The sequence below is a fragment of the Wolffia australiana genome, chromosome 1 (genome assembly GCF_029677425.1).
Source record: "Wolffia australiana isolate 7733 chromosome 1, ASM2967742v1".
Lineage (NCBI taxonomy): Eukaryota > Viridiplantae > Streptophyta > Magnoliopsida > Alismatales > Araceae > Wolffia > Wolffia australiana.
The window spans coordinates 4,883,538-4,903,373 of record NC_135835.1 but is presented as its reverse complement, the minus strand read 5'-3'; the positions used below and the strand labels follow the sequence as shown (position 1 = coordinate 4,903,373).

Sequence of the window (19,836 nt, the reverse complement as noted above, 5' to 3'; positions counted from 1 at the left end):
TTAGATTTTGGGACTAACCATACTTGATTCTATTGAATCAAGTAGATTATACTTATTATTATTATTATTATTAAAGATTTATTAAAATTCAGAATTAAGGTGAGTAGAAAATTAAATTCTGAATGCAAATGGGAGAAAAAGAAGCCTAAGCCATGAACTATATCAAAATAAGATATCTAGTACTCAAAAAGGAGGAGAAAGGGCCCAACTTATCCCACTTTAGGAGACCATGTCAAAAGGAGGCATGATTTGTAGAACTAACTCCATAAATTCAGATTTGAAAGCTACTTACATATGGCAGGATTAAAGAAAATGTGGATTCAGGCAATATTTCAAGATATAACAACCTTCTGATTCCTTGTAATTAGATCCCAAGGCTGAGAAGATTTGACTCATCTAATTGCACTTGTATTTATCCCTTCTTTGTATCTGATCTTGGACTTATGTCCAATTACATTGTTGGCTGCCTTAGTGTACCAGTTTTCATGGTGCTGCTGCTACACGCAGGCAGCAGTAGCACCGGCTCTTCGAAATCCTAATAGAATCTTTGACTTTCCCATGAATAAATATTGCTGGCCACTTGAGATTGTAGCTCATCCAGCTGTTTCGCCAACTTCTTTCTTATTATGGCATGGCGAAAATTAACAAAAAGTGAGATGAATGTTTTAAATCAATTAATAGATGGTTTGTTTTGATAGATTGAAAGAGCTTTTGTTCAGAACTTCCTGATCTTTCTGTCTATTTTGGAGACAAGATAGATGGAAATGTTGGGTCCATAATAAAAAATTGATATGCATATGATGGAGTGTATATCGTAAGTAGAGTGCCCGAGCCGTCTCAGTTCTCTTATCCATTGGTCCAATGCGCCATTTCGTAGAGGTAATACTAATCACTGAAGGATTTGTGTTGTTGTTTTCAGCCTCGACGCATTCCCCAGCATCATCCCACACAGAAAGAAAGTGCGCAGAGCCCTGGCCCGGCCTATAGGTCCTTGCATAACACGATTCTGAAAGTATTTATTCTTTTTATTTCAGGTTCTAATTTTTAATTATCCACTTGTCGCGCCTCGTAAAGTATGAAAATAAAGTTATTTCTAAGAAGGTAGTGTCAAAGACGATGATGGCTACTCGAGTATAGGTGTACGATCACCACACCGCTCCACCTCCGACATGACACAGAAGCTTCCAGAAGATCGTACGGATGCCGCCACAAGCGATAAAGCACGCCCGCGTCAGTCTCCAACACACTGCTCCATAACGGCTCTTGCGCTGTCCCAAGACGCCAGGAGTCGGCTGAGTCAGTCTGGAGATAGTACTGACCCAAGTCATCATGCCCGACAATATGGTGTCTGGCATAGTGGCTAATGCAAATATTAAATGCATTACCGCCAAGACTCTCCTATAAATAGCTGAACATTCCGTGGTTTATTTTATGGGATTTTCTTCCTCTATCCCAATCTCTTCTTCCTCTCAATCCCTCTCCTTCGCTACAACTCCCTCTTCTATCAGGTAGAACTCACAATTTCGTATATACATCATATATATAATCATATAATAAATAGATGTGGGATGGCAGGTTTGGATCGAAATGGAATACCCGATGCTGGATTATGAAACTTGCAACTAACGTAAAGCGAGGAGTTGAGCTGGTGAACCGAAGTCACTTTCGTCAAAGGTTATCCATTTATGTTGTTGTCTAGCAGTACTTTCAAGAGCAAAGCTGCCATCCACTTTCTGGAAATGTTTATGGAGGTAAGTAGGGTTCATTTAAAAGTGGATGTGATCTACTCCTTTGAGAAAAGTAGGGAACAATGTTAGAAATGGATCGATACGAAGATACAAGAATTGGTAGAGGAATAAGATCTGTCTCAAAAGTAATGCCATGAGGTTCTTTATTTCATAACATCTCTTTCTTTCAGTTCTTTTCTTTCTTTTCTTTATCGCTCGTAAACACACCTTGCAAAACTTCTTCAGATTAATCTTCATTGACTTCTTAACATTCATCTTAATCTTCATTGACTTCGTAACATTCATCTTAATCTTCATTGACTTCTTAGCATCTGAATCTTCATTAACTTCGTAACATTCATTTTAATCTTCATTGACTTATAAGCATGTGAATCTTCATTGACTTTGTAACATTCATCTTCATCTTAATCTTCATTGACTTATTAGCATGTGAATCTTCATTAACTTTGTAACATTCATCTTCATCTTCATCTTCATTGACTTTGATGTGCCCCTTATGCTCCCGCTCGTAAAATTGTGCCCTCAGAATGTTGATTTTCATTGTTTTATTTTATTTATGTTAAAAAAATGTCTTTGAGAACCTTTAGATAATCTTATAGTTCTGCTTGTCCCAATCTTTGATCAAAGGTCTGGTATCCGCAACTACTAATAAGACAAAAGACATGCTCCACCTCTCACCTGACCAGCTTTATTTAGTAATCACTAACGTAATTGTTGTGACCCAAACTGTAGTGCTCAAGTGTATGCCTGCGCAAAATGATAAAGTCTATTCCATTTCTTTGTATGTTATTTTTCCTCGCTCCCTTGCTCCTGCTCATAAATTTGCACCTTGCGCCCGCTCATAAACTCGCACCTTGCTTCCATAAATACGCTCGTAAATTCAGTAGTATACTTCACCCACCAACAGAATTAGAAATTTGAGAAGTTAATGAAGGTTCTGATTTAGAAAAATTATAATGGGTCTTATTAATTAAAGAAGAGACATTGTTACCAAAACCAGAACAAGTCATCAAAAAAATGAATGATTGAAGTACAGGGAGCACAACCAGAGATAAATGTTAAATAGTGAGCTCCATGTGCCAGATCAATAATCCAAAGAGGAAACGCTGGCTATTTGGATATCAAGTATATCACTAGTTATGATACTTACTTACACGACAGTTAAGATGAATGTCGGCTTCTTAGTATGGTTGGGTTCTTCCTGTTAAGGGTCGGTCAGTTTTTTCTAACACTTCTACGCTCCTATGCATTAAGCGCCTAAGGCTTTCCATGTGAAGGTGCCACACACTACTTTAGGTAGTAGCGTCACAAAGTCAAAAAATGAATTAGAAGTAGGCGCGCATTTACAAGAGAGCGATGAAGATGAATGAAACAATTCATCAACTTAGGTGCGAACAAGAAATTCAGATGAATCTGCTAAGAAGTCAATTCAGACTAAGATGAAGGTTTGGCTTTAGGAGGAAGATGTAAGGGTATTTTTATAAATAAGGCAGGGACCCAAGCGCACCGGTCCATCAATAAACTTATTGATACCTACATTATATATCGTATAATAAAAAGAGAAGGTAGTTTAGCTAACAACACTATACAATCCCGAAATAAAAAAACAAAAACATAACATAAAGAAACTCCAACATTCGAAGGTATATACTAATTACACTCAATAGGGCTGAAAGGGAAGTAGGGGTGCAGCGAAGTTAATGGAGTTTGTTGAAAGAATACAAAAGTGTTTTGATTGCACATCATTATAGCAGCAAGGTTCTGACGTTATCCGTTAAGGGGCGACTTTAGGAACAAAAGGTGATGCCTAGGATAAAAAAAGAATGAATCAGAAGAAGGCGCGAGTTTACAAGTGGGCGCAACTTTAGGAGCAGAAGAGGCGAGTTTACGATCAGGTTACAAAGTAAATGAAGATGAAAACCGAGCTTCTTTTCTATGTATGAAAACTGGATAAACTATCGACGCTTCTTTCACCCCCCCTCCATCCAGATAGGGACTTATTATGCCAGAATGCTAAAAAGGGTGGGAGAAGCAAGCCAAACCTCTTATTGACCTGGACACATACATAAAAATTTATCAGCATCGAGAGAGATTTGAGACTCCGTAAGTCATTCAGAGCTTTCTTTTAGAGCTTGGCTTCGAAGAAAAAAATGAAATACGAACAACTGCGCTAGCCATAATAGATCGACTTGAATCTGTCTTCTTACATAAGCATTCAAGTTCCATTTCAGGTAAGGTTCTCAAAGAATGATACATTCTGTTTTGTCGAGCCCTGCTTTGGTCTCTAGTTTGATGGTTGTACGTGCTAAAATTCTAGTACATTCAGTTTCGTTTCTCATCCCAGTCTTTCGCAACACTTCAGGTTTACTTATTTTATTAGGTCTCGACTTATCCGCTATGATCTCCCCAGTAGTTCATATAGGAGCTATTGCCGCTTCATTCCTATTCGTGGTTATGATGTTCAGTATTCAAATAGCGGAGACTAATAAAGAAGTATTACGCTATTTACTAGTGAATGGTATTATTGGACTGATCCTTTGGTGGGAAATGTTCGTCATTTTAGATAATGAAACCATTCCATTACTACCAACCACAGAAATATGACCCCTCTGAGATATACAGTTTATGTCGGAAAGGTACGAAGCTGGACTAATTTGGAAACATTGAGCAATTTAATTTATACCTACTATTCCTAGTCTGATTTTATTAGTAGCCATGGTTGGGGCTATATTACTTGATGGATATTATGTGGCCGTCAAGCCGATCATACTACCATGTTTATTTAAGTCCATTGAATAAAATATTTATGTTCATTATTATTCCATCTGATGTTTATAAATAAGTCCATGAATACGTGCAATGACTTAGTGAATTATGATGAGATCATAATACAGTGATCACTGGTCTTTAAACATGTGTTATAAATATTCTTATTTGATGATAGTTGAGTTGGACATCAAATTATCTGGATAAAATAGCACTAGCTGATCCTACTCATTCGATAAGTAAAGCTGATCTTGTGGCTATTAGTGTGGTGACACTATAGACAGATAGTGGGTGCTCCTTGGAGAAAGAGTTCACTGAATTGATCCGTTTGAATCCCTGAAGGGTATCATACCTAAACGTGAATCAGGTTGATTCAAGTCACGGTTGTATAAGTGATCCACTGACCTGAGACACCAAAGACATTTCGTGAGTGGATGACTACGTTTTGACTATGACTTACGAGCCTCTAATCAAAGGATTCAAATAAGTTATAGATCAGATGTAGTAAGAAGCTTACGGAGATGATTGAGAGGTCAAGATGGGATCATCCGCCCTTGGTATAAGAGGAGATTGACTCAAGGAAGACAATGCAGAAAAATCCCTGGCCAGGGTAGTGAGGATATTGGAGAAGGCATTCTCTAATGATCCCCGTTACGCATTAGTACTAATTGAATGATGGACTAGGGTTCGTAGATAAGCCATACTCTAAGTCATTCGAGAGTCTCACGCGGATGATGGATAATACATATACGGTAACCGATGACGGTAAAGGTTCCATGAGAGAGTTCGAGACTACTCGGTATCTTCTAGAGCATGAGGTGTAGCTTGGCACCCCACGGGCTGGAAACTTAACCTATCAATTGGGTTAAATCGATTCTTATTTAATTAATCTATATGTTGATATAGTTAATAAATACGGTTGATCAATAAATATTATTGGGCCATTAAAGTTATTAACTAGAATGATACATGGGCCTAGAGGGTCACACACACAAGATCATAAGGTCATTGGTGGATATATTTTACTTTGGAGGGTTTTTGAGAAAAACCTTAAGTGAAATATAAAGAGGGAAAGGGGTATCATTTGAAGCACCCATGCAAGCCTGATTTGAGAGCCCCTCCTTTCTTAATTCTCTACATCAACCAAGGAGAGAGTCTCCAAGAAGAGTTGAAGGGAAGAGGTGGAGATCCAAGCGCCGAGTGATCGCGTGGATACTTCTAGAGGCCGGACGCGTGAACGGCTTCTGAAAAATCTCAAAGTGAGCATGTCAAGGGTGAAATAAGTTCCCCAAAAGGTACTTTCAGTATTTTGTTTTAAAGATCGATTGAGAAACGATCGACCACGCTTCCGCATCCATGGAAACGTGATTTCCATGGACAAACCAAGGCATCGAACCCAACAATACTCATTATGCATAGGACTACAAAGGTGAAAAGGCAGGATGCATTCCGATAAAATCCTATTGATTCTAGGAGGACTATAATGAGGAGGATGACAGACCAAATCGACATCTTGCTCACAAGGTTATGATTTCTCTGATGGATAACATTTTTATGTAAACATAATCTTTATCCAGGTTACATAGTAAAGTTACTCCATCCAAACAAATAGCTAAGCTTTTTTTGCTGAAAGAAAAAGCTAGCTATGTTATAATAAAGGTAAGAAGTACGCTACTAGTTAGGAATGCCGACTACAAGCAAGCTGGGGCTTGGCCACACACACACACAAATGACGCATATAGAGAGTAATACATTCACATTAAAAATGTATAATGTTATTTTGTTTTTTGGGTATTGAGATATGTTCTGATATACTGTATTCTCTTGCTGGCTACACTAGAGCCAAAGGTTATAATCGTAATGGATATTAGGACAATAATCACTAACACATAGTTGACCTTATAGGAAATAAGACTGAAACCTTATCCTTATAGGGATTCATATCTTGATAGGTATTGATATATGTGTTGGTATACATTACTCCCTTGCTGGATAGATTAGAGCCAAAGGATATAATCATACTGGATATCCATATAATGGTTAGAGGGAAGTAAGATTAGAGGGTAGTTCAAGTAAAGCGGAATCACATGCCCGAGTTTACGAGCGGGCGCTTAGGAGCCGAAGCAAGAAATTCAGATGAATCTGCTAAGAAGCCAATGAAGATTAAGACGAATTTTACAGAGTCAATCCAGATTAAGATTCAGAAGAAGCAGAGCGATCAATTTCCAAGACTTTTTGTAACCCGATCTCATTCTTTTTGGTAATGTAATCCATGCCGATGAACTTTGAGTGCTCCTTGTCTTTAGGCGCAATGGCGCGACCTAAGAGCGGACTAAAGATGACTAATCGGAGCTATTGGCAACTGCCTTGTGGGTAGGTGATGATCCCAAATTTTGGTGTTTTAAAGAATGATTTTAAGATTTACTAAGTTCATCAATGTGTGAGGATTTGAGATTATTCAACAATTAAATTTCCTCACTAACCTAGGGTAAGTAAGGGTCGAACCACAAGGAACAGGTCAATCTATTTATTTCAATTTAATACTTTCTATTTTATTTTATTTATTTATTTATTTTATTCAATATTTGTTTTAAAGTTAAACAGATTTAAGATTCAAATATCGGATTTAATAACTAAGATTTTAATTATTTAATTTTTAGTTTTTATTTATTAAATTTTAATTTGAGATTCATTAATCTCAAATTGAAATTTAAACTTTTAAAATTTAGACAGATCTGGACTAAGTCTCAGATCTGTCCTTGTTTTGTGGGAGCTGTATGTTGTTGCGCACGGTAATGTGCGGAGGTTGATCGTGGCTGCGCACAGCTTGTGCGGCTGCGATCAGTCGTTGCACACTGTGCATGCAGCTGCGGTCAACTGCTGCACGCAGTGTGTGCGACAGCACACGGCTGCAAAGCTGCGTGCGACTCCAGTCTATGGCTGCACACAGCTTGTGCAGCCGTGTGTGCTATGTGTGGTGGCGATTAGCCGCTGCGCACTGTGTGTACGTCTGCGACTAACTGTTGTGTGCAATCTGTGGACAACAATGCTCTCAATCCTAATTTTATAAGTTTCTCAACTTAAAACTTAGATTTGAGAACAATTTTAAACAGGATTTGTTAGAAATGTTAGAAAGTAACAATTGTTTACTTTCTAACCTAACTTATCCTGTCTTAAAAGCAATTCAACAAATACTGTATTCTAAGAATTCACACATACCTTGTGTCACGCCCCTCCACGGCTAGGAAGTGATCCTTCTTCTTAGAATCTTCTCAGCTTTGTCTTCTTCACTTGACTCAATTGCTCATCAACAAAAGAGGGTCTTACAGAATTTCAAAATCAAACAACTCTTCCTCTCTTAAAACAAAAATTCTAGACAACTTTATCATTGTTCTTGAGATATTATTTATAGAAATTCATCTCTCTAAATTGCCTGGAGCTTTTGAATGGTCCATATTGATTCATAACCGCCATTTGACTTGATCCATCTTGATCCATAACTGCTATTTGACTTGGTCCATGCACCCTCCTTGATTCATTTTTGCCCATGTGCATTATCTCCAACTCAAAATCTGTGCTCATTTAAACTAAGATGAGATCTAATCCACTTGATTCATAGAATCAAGTGGGGTTAGTTAAAAGAAACGTATGTTGAGCAGTAAAATGTAAAAACTCATCATTTCATGATATTATATATGCGTAAATGATGGTATAATTTATCACAAAATTATGTTTATTAGTAGGTTCTGAAAGAAACTCAGATGTTCCTGAACTTTTACTTCATTTTTTTCATTTATTCGATGGATAAACTCTCTGTCATCCATACAGATAAATAGACAGATAGGCCAACCATCTTTAAATGAAACAAAAAAAGAGCCTATACTAAAAAGAAGATTGAAACAAGGTCTAATACTTTGGATTAAAAAAGGGCTCCGCATATGGTGCGAAGATCTGGGACAGGCTAGGCTGGCTTGCTGCTACAAAGCCAAAAGCATAACCTAAAGCTTTAGGTTCTACAAGAAAGTTGGGTTGGAATGTTGGGTCGTACTCTTCATTGGTTGCAACTAGCTCAATCTGAGTTTTCTGAGTTACAACAATGATTACACGAGCAAAGTAAGGTGATGTTAATCACTTTATATTGAATGCTAATTTCACTCAATAGAAAATTAGCTGAGTTGGAACTCAGTCCCACTGCAATAGAATAAATCACGTGGAGGGAAGTGAAGGACTTTGAATTAGAAGGGCATGTCTATCTTCTACTAGCATCTCTTGGATTTTGGCAGGTTGGACTACCGAGTCTTAGCTAAAGGTGATGCCAATACAAAAAATTCTGCAAGGCGCGACTTCAGGTACAAATTTATGAGCAAGGCGCAAGTTTACGAGCATTTAGGTGCTTATGAGCAGGCGCGAATTTTTATGAGCGGCAGCGATGAAGATGAATCTGAATGGAGTGTAAGTGAAAGAAATTGAAATAAAGAACCTCACACACTCTGGCTTTGAAGCTGCTTGGTGGTTGCACTGACAATAGCTCAAACCTTTTCTTCGAGACCTCTTCATTGTATAAAGGACAAGAATCCCAAACTTAAGATATGATGGATCTTGTGTTGGGACTACGGTGCCGAAGTGAATATCGGATTATGAGATGAAATTGTCATAGTCGCAAAGCGTGGTAGGCCTGCGCTAGGGGAGCAACACATAGGTTCCAAAGAAAACGAAGCCCGGATGGTGGAAGAGTCATAATCTCATATTTAAGGGATTTTAATTCGTCATTGGTGATTGAGATTTTTCAATAAAATATATGAAACCGTACTTAAAAATATTTAATTAGTGATGAGTACAGATCGTCTCCACAAAGAACAATGAGTAAGGAATTAATTTATTATGATAGTGATGATCAACACGAAAAGAGATGAAGACGAGAGTAGATAATGTGAGCTATTGATATTGAGTAAAAGGATGTTAGTTATATATTAATTTAACTTAAAGAAAAGAGTAAGTGAACATGAAAGACAAGATGATGGTTGAGTGTGTGAATGATGGTAGTGGTTGAATGTAGAACAGTGTGATGGAAAGGATAGAGACAAGGTACGAGGATATACGGAAGTAAATTGCGAGTGGAAAGATGATGATAAACCCTAACTATGATAACTATGATGTCGTGAAAATAAATTACGTAAGGCAAAGACACTGTCCTTGGATCCTTATGTTCCACCAGGATCATGGCATTTTATGAGCATCGGTAAGCTTCCCTTCTTCTCCAATGCTTCCCCACACACCCAGGACACCAAGAACACCCTTGGTGGATCTAAAAACTCACTATCTTTCAATCAACCCACACAAGTAGGAAGCAAGTTCAAGATGAATTTCATAGTGATCCAAGCCTCAATTTATAGCTCAGAGGGTATGGATGGAAAGAGGAGAGGAAGACAAAGCAATGATGAAAATTTCAGCTCAATTGGAACTGTAGATCAAAAGTTATGGATGTTTGAAGTTGAGTCAATCCTAGCCTTTGATTTCCTTTTCTCTCCTCATCAGCGTCGCTGACGCTTCCATGTTTTTCATTTTCGTTAAACAGTCAAATCGCTTCAGATTATGTGCTTTTTCATCTTCTGCACGTGTGTTTTTCAGAGTCGCCACATGTACCTAAAAAAGGACAAAAAGAAAGGGCAAACAAATAAAAAATGAGAAAGAAAGATTGTTTCTCGAGGCTGACATGGTGGCACATCAGCGTGCGCCACGTCACCTTTTCCCCCTTTTTTTATTCATCAACGGAAGAATATGAGTGCGCCACGTGTACATGTGCACGCCAAGTGTACACATGGCGCCCCGCCACGTGGGCGGGCCACATCGCCCGTCATTAGGAGAAAAAGAAAAGAAAAAGGAAGACAAAAAGTAGATTTTTGTCATTTCCTGCATCGACCTATGCACACATTTATTGCAATAAGGCCTTTTTTTATTCGTCCACGTCATCTTGCATGGGGAAAAAGTAAATATCTTATGTGTTAGTCATAAATGCAATCTCCGCTTCACGATGATTGCCTGGAGAATGATTGGCTGACGCCAATCATTAACTAATGATTGGTCGTCGCCAATCATCAGCAACCGCTATGATTCATCAACGTACGACAAATTGAACGACGACACATGGCGGCACAAATTAAAGGGATAAAAATATATTAAAAATTCATATTAATTAAAATAAAATCCCAAATATACATATAAATATATATTTCAAATTAGAAAATCATATCTTTCAAATTTTAATGTAAAAAAATCCAAAAAATCATATTTTGTCTAAAAAATTATATTCTTTTACAATCTATTGTCAGAAAATTCCCACAAAATACACAAAAAATACAGAAAAATCAAAAAATCATTCTAAAAATAGATCTAATCATTTTAAGCTTGATAACATGCAAATATAAATGATTTAATGCAAATAGACATGTAAATATGATCATATTAAACTAGTAAATATGCATGTTATCAAAGAGCCAAGGGAGGCTGTATCATTTGACGAAAATAGAAGGTTCAGCATGAACGGCTCATTCATTCTTGAAAAGGTTCGGAAGATTTTACGAGCAGGTTCGACTTTAGGCATGACATTAGGAGCGTTTACGAGGGAAAGCAGCAAAGTCGAGCAGTCTCAATTTTACTACATGTGTGAAGTGAGGGCTGGCCCAATCAAATGGCGTGAGCTGCATGTGAGGATACTCGCACGTACAGTTTTCATGGGGACATGGCTGAAAGACTGACCCGGCACCCACCCAACTAGAGGAACTGAAAAATTAATAGAGTACAAAAATTATCTTCAAGCTTTTCCTTATTCTGATCGTTTAGAGGGCGATCGCGGAGTCACTGAATGAAGTCCTCCATTTATTTTGGAGGTTCAGCATCTGAACAAGGCAAATATGACTAAGTGACATATGGAATATGGCAATGACAACAACATGTCATGGAAGGAGACAACTAGTGGAGCCAACGACCCACTAAGACTCATGTATCTACAACTACATCCCCGAGCGGTAGTAAAAAGGAGGCATGAATGCGAGATGCCAGCGCAATGATTGGCTGACAGAGGCTAGGGCTGCTTCCCACCGCACACTTCCTTGTGTGCCGGAGATACAAAGTGAGTGCACCGGAAAAGAACGGGAATTGGGTCGTCTATGGTGAAGCATCCAAAGCATAACTGCACGCTCGCATGATCTTTGTCGAGATACGAGCATTCGGTTGAACCGGTGAACTACATTTGCTTCTGGATAGATGTGTGGGACAGAGGGCTTGTGATACCTGCTGCTAACCCTTCCTCTGCTTTGATAGCCGTGTGAACGGAGAGAGGGAAGAGCAGAAGGGAAGGAGGTCTTACCACATCGACTTCAGGCATGAGTTTACGAGCGGACGGCGCGATGCCACTTAGAAGCGAAGAAGTGAATGCGCTTAGGAGCAAATGCAAGAGATGCGCGACGCGCTTAGGAGCGAAGAAGCGATGAGCAAAAGGTGCGACTTTAGGAGCAAAGATGATAAGCAGTAAATGAATATGAAGATTAAGATGAAGGTTATCCAATGGATAAAGAAAGAAATAATGGCTGACCAAGCAAGGAGCATAAGGGAGCAGAAGTGAGCCACAAATGTATGAGCAGAAGTGACGGAGCGGTTATCCAACGTTCTTCAAGAAGTAAAGATAACAGAAGGGGCGAGTTTAGGAGCAGGTTATGAGAAGGATGCTTAGTCACCGTATCAGGAAGCAATATGAGTAGAATATCTCCTCCTTGTTGAGCTCTAGATATCCTAATCTGATATAGGTCATGGCTTAGGCTTCTTTATCTCCCATTTGCATCCAGAATTCAATATTCTACTCACCTAAATTCTGAATATTAGTAAAGATTTAAGAAAAGCAATAAGCATAATCTACTTGATTCAATAGAATCAAGTATGGTTAGGCTTCTGTCCTATTTCTTAAGGGTTTCATATTGAGAGAGAAATTATGTAAATGTGTTGATCTAGAGAAGAATAACAATAAGAAGAAGAAGAAGAAAGAGCACCATCTTGGTCATAACCGTTGTAAAAAACACTGGTATATGTTTCAATTATTTACATGTTTCTGTCACCTTTTTTAAATTTTATTTACCATGGATCAGACTATGCTAAAAAGTTATCCTATAGAAAGGTAATTTATTTTTATAATTTATTCCTGTCCTAAAAATTCTCAATAAATTCTAAACACCTTAGAAATTTAGTAAATTTTATTTAAAAATGAAATAGTTATTTTTATAATTTTATAGGATTAGTTTTAGATATTTTCCCTTGTTTCTATCAAAATTATTTCATATAAAATTCATCAAAATATACTATAAAAGAATTCTATAAAATCTATGCATATATGTATAAATTAATATTTTACTTTTAATCAACTATTCTATGTGGTATTAACCCCATTATACTTTTTATATAATACCACTTGGTTTAGTCCATGCTTAGAAAGGAAGTTATTATACTTTTGGCATAAATCAGGAGCTTAAAGTGGTATTAACCATATTTTATGATTAATCACTGATATTGTATCCATTAATGAGGAGACTCTAACGACATATAATGGGTGCACTTTAGAGGGGAAACTTCATTGGATAGATCAGTATGAATACCTTATTAGTATTACACTAAACTGTCAATCAAGTTGATCATATTGTAGTTGTATTTTGACTATAACCTTTAAGTATATATTAATGAGATTCCAAACCATCCTAAGTTAGATGTATCAACAAGTTTATGATTGTGATTCTATTGTCAAGGTATGATAATACATCCTTAGTATAAAAGATGGAATCGAAGAAGGTGATACAATAAAATCCCTAGACAAGGTAGTGAAAGTATAAAATAAAGTTCTTTGATAATTTTATAATCCATAAGTACTAAATAGGATGAATGATTAGGGTTCGACAGTTGATCATACTCAACGCCATCCTAAGAGTGTCAAGCAAATAAAGGAAAATACATATATGGCAACCAAAGACAGTAAAATTCTAATAGGGAGTTGATATACTGCCTTGTATCTTCTAGACCAAGTGGTATATCTTGTTACCCGTTGGCTGAAAACTCAACTTATCAATTGGGTTAACTTGACAATTGATTATTGGAGTCATTAACTAGGCTAATGCATGAACCTAGAGGGTTCCACATAAATGGTATTTTGGACCTCAAAAGATATAGCAAAAGCCTAATAATTTTTATGAAAGAATGTTATGAAGTATAGTCTGAGAAAGCTCGGAAGTCAATTCACCAAGGCTAAAGTCCTTCACGTGCCCGTCCTTCGTGTCCCCATGTTGGAGTAATAATGGGACTAATTGAGATAAAGGAGGAGATTCAACATCTCGAGAATCACTTAAGGACATCAACAGGTTAGAAAATTGAATGACACAGTACAGTTCCCTTGAGAAACCAAAAAAATTTGGATTATATCTTCGCACTTGTGATTGGATCATCAACATTAAAAATTTTCTTACAATTTTTTGTTTTGTATCCATGTCAGTCACGGCTTTAGAACCCAACAATAATAACATGAGTTCTAATTTTTGCGCAAAATATTTTCCTCCAGAACTTTGTTGAGATAAGGTCGCAAAGACCAGAGCAAGTTGGTTTAGTAGAGGACTGTAAGTATAAATAGGAGTGTGAAACACCTCTCTGGATCATCACGGTGTTCTTGACTCAGCTAAATTGAGTGTTGAAACCCTATGCTCTAAATCGACTTCTATCATTGTCTTCTCATGGAACCTAAAATAGTAAGGTTGCTGAATTCGCTACATTCTTGAAGAGACTTGCGGGTCAGAAGTGTTGCCTCCCCCTTATTAAAGCCATGTGTGGTTCCTAATGCACACAAGTAGTGGAGATTATCTAATCCCCCACATGATGTTTGCATATCATGTAAGGTGAGGGTGAGCTCCTCTCGGTTTCAGTGTTATCTCCTATGGATCCATAACTAAGTGCATGCTCCACGACACAAAACAAATAAACTTTAAAGCACATACAAGATGGAACATCATCATATCAAGAAAAACTGAAAGATATATATATATACTGGGTTATCTCCCAAAAAGGTAGTGTTGGACTCTACTATACCTCTTGAGCCAGAGATCCAGTGAAGCTGCCAGCTGATTGGATTTGGGAAACTCAAGATGATGAGCCTGTGTATCGAAAAACAGAAAAAAAGAGGAAAAGAAAATGACCCAGATGTTTCTTCCCCCCCGCCATATAAATCATCACCCTCAAAGAATCAGGAAAAAAAAAAAACTTGATGAGACGTATCAATTCCCCCTGTAAATAACAATACACAGGTCAATCACCTCATTCCCAGCGCCAGAGGGAGTCCAAAGCTTCAAAAACCCCCATCAACCCTCCAATTTCCAGCGTTTCAGAGAGACGAAGCCCATCACAAGAACCCGTCGTCGTCGTCTTCCTCGTCGCTGTCCCAGTCGCTGTCATCAAAGGCAGAGCTTCTGAGAAGCCGGTCTCTCTCCTCCTCCTCATCATCGGAGAAGGCAGAAGCGACGATCTCGTCCACAACGCTGCCCAAGTCTTCCCAATCGGCAGGCGGGTCGGAGAAGGAGAGCTCGAGGTCGGCGGCCATGAAAGGCAGCCCTTTGAGCTCGAGCTCCTCGCCCACCTCCCCGCTCTCGACGCCCTCCCAAGGGAACCAGAGATCAGCCTGCCGGGCCAGCGCGGTCTTCCAATCCCCGACCACGACGGTCCTCAGCCGAGCCTCCCTCGCCTTCCTGACCACCTCGGCGAAGTCCGAGTCGTCGGATACGAGCACGAGCCAGTCCACGCCTCTCGCCACAGAGTGCTGGACCTGCCGCTTGAGCGCCGCGTCCGCCGCCTGCGGCTTGTCCTCGACCATCTTGACGAAGACCCCGGCGCGGCGGAGCTCGGCGGCGAGCCCGTAGCCGGCTCGGGGCTTGACCAGCTCCCGAGCCGCCTCCTCGTAGTTGGGGTTGGCCCCTATGAAGCGGTCGCGGAAGGCGCGGCGCTTCTTGCCCTTGAGGGAGCGCAGGCGGGCGAGCTTCTTGGCGCGCTCGCGCTCGTGGAGCTGGCGGAAGTGCTTGCGGAGGTCGGCGTGGGTGCGGCACTTGCGGCCGCAGACGGCGCAGAGGTAGGGCTCGGGCGGGGCCGCGCGGCGCTCGAGGGCGTCGGCGGCCTTGCGCTGGCGGCGCTCGTCGAGGACCCATTGGGGGAGGTGGAGGAAGGCGTGGCGGTTGGCGTAGGCGGCCACGTCGACGACGCGGCCGAAGAGGGCGGCGAGGTGGTGGAGGGCGAGCGCCGCGTCGTAGGGGGGGCCGCGCGGGGGCTTGTTGTCTAGGTCCCAGAGGACTACCGCCGTGCGCTCGCGCTGCTTCTCCGCCGCCGAGGACCAGACCCCGTCGCCGCCCCGCACCATCTCGAGCGGGGGTGGCGCGCCATCGGCGCGCGCCTGGACCGGTCGGGGTCCGATTCTGGCGGTGCGGGGCTGCGGAGAGGGGGTTCTGCCGCCGCGCTGGACGGGGGTCGCCGGGGGGAGCTTCTGCGGCCATGGCAGCAGCTTCATGGCCGATTCCGCCGCCGCGGTCGCCCAATTTGATCGATCTTCGCTCTTCTTCTTCTTCTTCTTCTTTCCTGTTCCGATCTTCGTTCTTCTTCTTCTTCTTTCCTGTTCCGATCGCTCTTCTTCTTTCCTGGTCTGATTTTGGTTGAACCAGGCAGCTTTATCCTAATAGAAAGGGGGAATATCCCAGGACGCGGACGGGACGAAAAGTCGTCCCGTCCGATTGACGGGACGAACGAAGGGACGAAAAACGTCGTCTCGTCCGATTGCCGGGCAGTGGACGATGCGAAAAGTCATCTCCGTACGATTGACGAGACGAATGACGGGCCGAAAAGTCGCCTCCGTACGATTGATGGGCCGCGGACGATACGAAATGGTCGTCCCGTCCGGTTGACGGGACGAAGATGGGACGAAATAACTGTCCTGGGGCTTGGACGGCGGACGGGAAGGCTTCTGCATCCCGTGGGAGTGAAGTGGGAGCCTGAGAGGTCTCGGCGCATGTGATTTGCCACGTGTCTAATTCTGAATGGCCTAATGCTGGCGCAAGATAATCCCATCCCGTCTAAAAATTGTGATGAAGGACAGGACAATCTTCGTCCCGTCCCGTCCTTCGTCTCCGTCCTGGACAATTCCGCACTATAATCCCAGGACTTCATCTAAGAGCCGTCCGATTATTTGTTGTTCTGTATTTGGTCAATTGCACCAAACTCTCCTCTTTTTTTTGTTTCCTTTTTGCTATAAAGGGTAGACTATTTTTTTGTTGGTTAGATTTGAGATTATGGTAACACTAATTAATGTTTATTATTGTTGCTGTTACCATGGAACTATAGTGCATGATCACCCAGGATGGGGACACTGGACGGCGTTCGTCCCATCCCACGTCCCATTTTTTTGGGGTTGTCTCAAAACCGTCCCGTCCGGGAACCAACCAGTTGAGAAACGGGTGCACCCTTGATGTCGCTACTCCATATGACATCCGGAATGGAAGACAATAGACGTCCTGATTCATAGAAGTTTTAAAATGTCATAAAATAAAAATTCATAAACTGAAATTTAAGAACATACCTGCATCCCATCTAAAGCCAGAGGACGGGACGATATTTTCATCCTGAAACAAAAACCGTCACGTGCTTTGTTCTGAGGAAAATTTTCCATCTCGTCTAACACCAGAGACAGTGGATGGGATGGTTTTTTGTCCCCGGGACGAAAAAACCATCCCATTCCAACTGTGCACCATACATGGGACCTCTGTATTTTGAACTTTCTAGTTTGAGATGTTGTTTCTTGAGTCCTGATTATTTATTTGATTATCTGACTGTAATTGTACTGCAATGCTTAAATTCAGAATTCTGAAAAGGAAGAGGTTTATGGAGTTTTTAATTAGAATAAGTCATCATAATAATTATTTTCATAAATTTTATGATATTGAGCATTATATAATTTTGAGTCACTTGCATTATTTGTTGATTTAGAGCCACATGCCATAGTCGCACCAAACATCCTTCTTATTTTATTTCTGTTGCAAAAGCTTAAAGTTGAGCTTATGATACGACTAATTAATTTTTATCATCGTTGTTTTTACCATAGTACCCTTGTATTTTTGGACTATCTAGTTTAGGTTGTCATTTATTGACCCTTTGCTGTATAAAATCTAATTACTTTTTACTATATCAAAAAACCAATTATTTTGTTATTTTGCTGCGTCCTTGTTGTAATGCTTAAGTTCAGAATTTTGAAATGAACAAAAAAGTTACTGAGTTTTTCATTAGGATCACTCATCGCACAAACTATTACCACAAATTTTATGATATTGAACTGTAAATAAATTCCGAGCCACATACAATATTTATGAATTTCGAGATGATTCCCATATGTTTTGCCATATTATGAGATGAATGAAGGGTGAATCTCGTTGGTGACGCAATAGCACGTGATTTTATCACTAAATTTAAACATACACCTTATTAAACTTATTTTTCACGCATCAATTCGAAAGAACGGGGAAAGTTCGTCTACGCATGAAATAATAACAACAAAATGTAATTTAATGCATTTCAACCACATTTATTCGATATTTCAACAAGTATTTTCCTCTAGAGATGTCCCCAAATGTTCTCCCATACGATATCCATCCCACATCCATGTAATTTAATAACAACAAAATGTAATTTAATGCATTTCAACCATATTTATTTGATATCTCAACATGTATTTTCCTCTAGAGATGTCCCCAAATGTTCTCCCATACGACATCCATCCCATACGATATCCATCCCATATCCATGTTGTTCAGTCATAAACAAGTTCGCCCTAGTTCTTCATATGTTGGGCTAATTTTGTGATGAATTTTTAGAACAATCCATAAAAATTTTCTTTAAATTTTCTTAGTTTATCGCCATCATTTTGATTTGTTTGCGGTGCAAACGCACAACGTATGGCGTTGACCTTGCCCTACTATTTAATCAAAATTTATTTACTTCACTGGCCCGCCAATCCGAGTTTAACCCCTCTTAATTAGAAAAAGCTGGACCCTATTTGACTTTTATTTATCTCTCTCTCTCTTCTCTCTCCACTTCTCTCCATTTATCTATCTCTCCATTTGTCATTTCTCTAGACACCATATCTCGCCCCATCACTCTCCTTCTCTCTCTCCATTTCTCTCCGTCTCTATATTTTTCTCTCACTATCTCTCTTTCACTCTCTCCATTTCTCCCCATTTCCATATCTCTCTCACTACCTTTCTTTCTCTCTCCATTTATCCCCATCTCCATATCTCTTTCTCACTGTCTCCCTCTCTCTCTCTCTCAATTTCTCTCCATCTTTATGTCTCTCTCTCACTACCTCTCTTTCTCTCCATCTCAATATCTCTTTCTCACTGTCTCCTCTCTCTCTCACCATTTCTTTCCATCTCCCTCTCACTATCTCTCTTTCTCTCACTCCATTTCTTTCCATCTCAATATCTCTTCCTCACTGTCTCACTCTCTCTCACACGCAATTTCTCTCCATCTGTATGTCTCTCTCTCTATTTCTCCCCATCTATATGTCTCTCTCTCCATTTCTCTTCATCTATATGTGTCTCTCTTTCCATTTCTCTCCGTCTCTACATCTCTTTCTCATTGTCTCCCTTTCTCTCTCTCTCTCTCTCTCTCTCTCTCTCCTCATTTCATCCGTCTCTATCTCTCTCTCTTTCTCCATCTCCATATATATATATATATCTCAGTATCTCTTTTCCTCTCTCTCCATTTTTTCAACTCTCTCTCTCTCTCTCACACTATCTCTCTTTCTCTCTCTCCATTTTTCTCCATATCTATATATCTCTCTCTCTGTTTCTCTCCATCACTATATATATCTCTCTCTCACTATCTCTCTTTCTTTCTCTCCATTTTTCTCCATATCTATATATCTCTCTCTCTGTTTCTCTCCATCACTATATATATCTCTCTCTCACTATCTCTCTTTCTTCCTCTCCATTTCTCTCCATATCTATATATCTCTCTCTCTGTTTCTCTCCATCACTATATATATCTCTCTCTCACTATCTCTCTTTCTTTCTCTCCATTTCTCTCCATTTCTCTCCATCTCTCTCTATGTATATATCTCTCTTTCACTACCTCTCTTTCTTTCTCTCCATTTCTTTCCAATTCTATATATCTCTCACTATGTCTAATTCACTCTCTCTCTCTCTCTCTTTCCATTTCTCTCCATACCTGTATCTCTCTTTCCATTTCTCTCCATACCTGTATCTCTCTC

The 19,836-nt window shown here is 39.9% G+C and overlaps 1 protein-coding gene and 1 pseudogene across 1 annotated transcript; both read right to left on the bottom strand.

The window, feature by feature from the left end:
• Positions 1-11,337: 11,337 nt before the first annotated feature.
• Positions 11,338-14,938, bottom strand: LOC144713942 (uncharacterized; annotated as a pseudogene).
• On the bottom strand, positions 14,556-16,227 carry LOC144702911 (uncharacterized). Its single transcript, XM_078574934.1, has 2 exons — positions 14,852-16,227; positions 14,556-14,692 (listed from the first exon to the last, which is right to left on the bottom strand). Exon 1 carries the CDS (start codon positions 16,087-16,089, stop codon positions 14,938-14,940), a length of 1,152 nt encoding a protein of 383 aa, XP_078431060.1. The 5' UTR covers positions 16,090-16,227; the 3' UTR covers positions 14,556-14,692; positions 14,852-14,937.
• Between the last annotated feature and the right edge of the window lie 3,609 nt (positions 16,228-19,836).

Bases quoted from the DNA above. Each gene is read 5' to 3' on its own strand.
- LOC144702911 (XM_078574934.1), bottom strand. From the start codon at position 16,089: ATGAAGCTGCTGCCATGGCCGCAGAAGCTCCCCCCGGCGACCCCCGTC.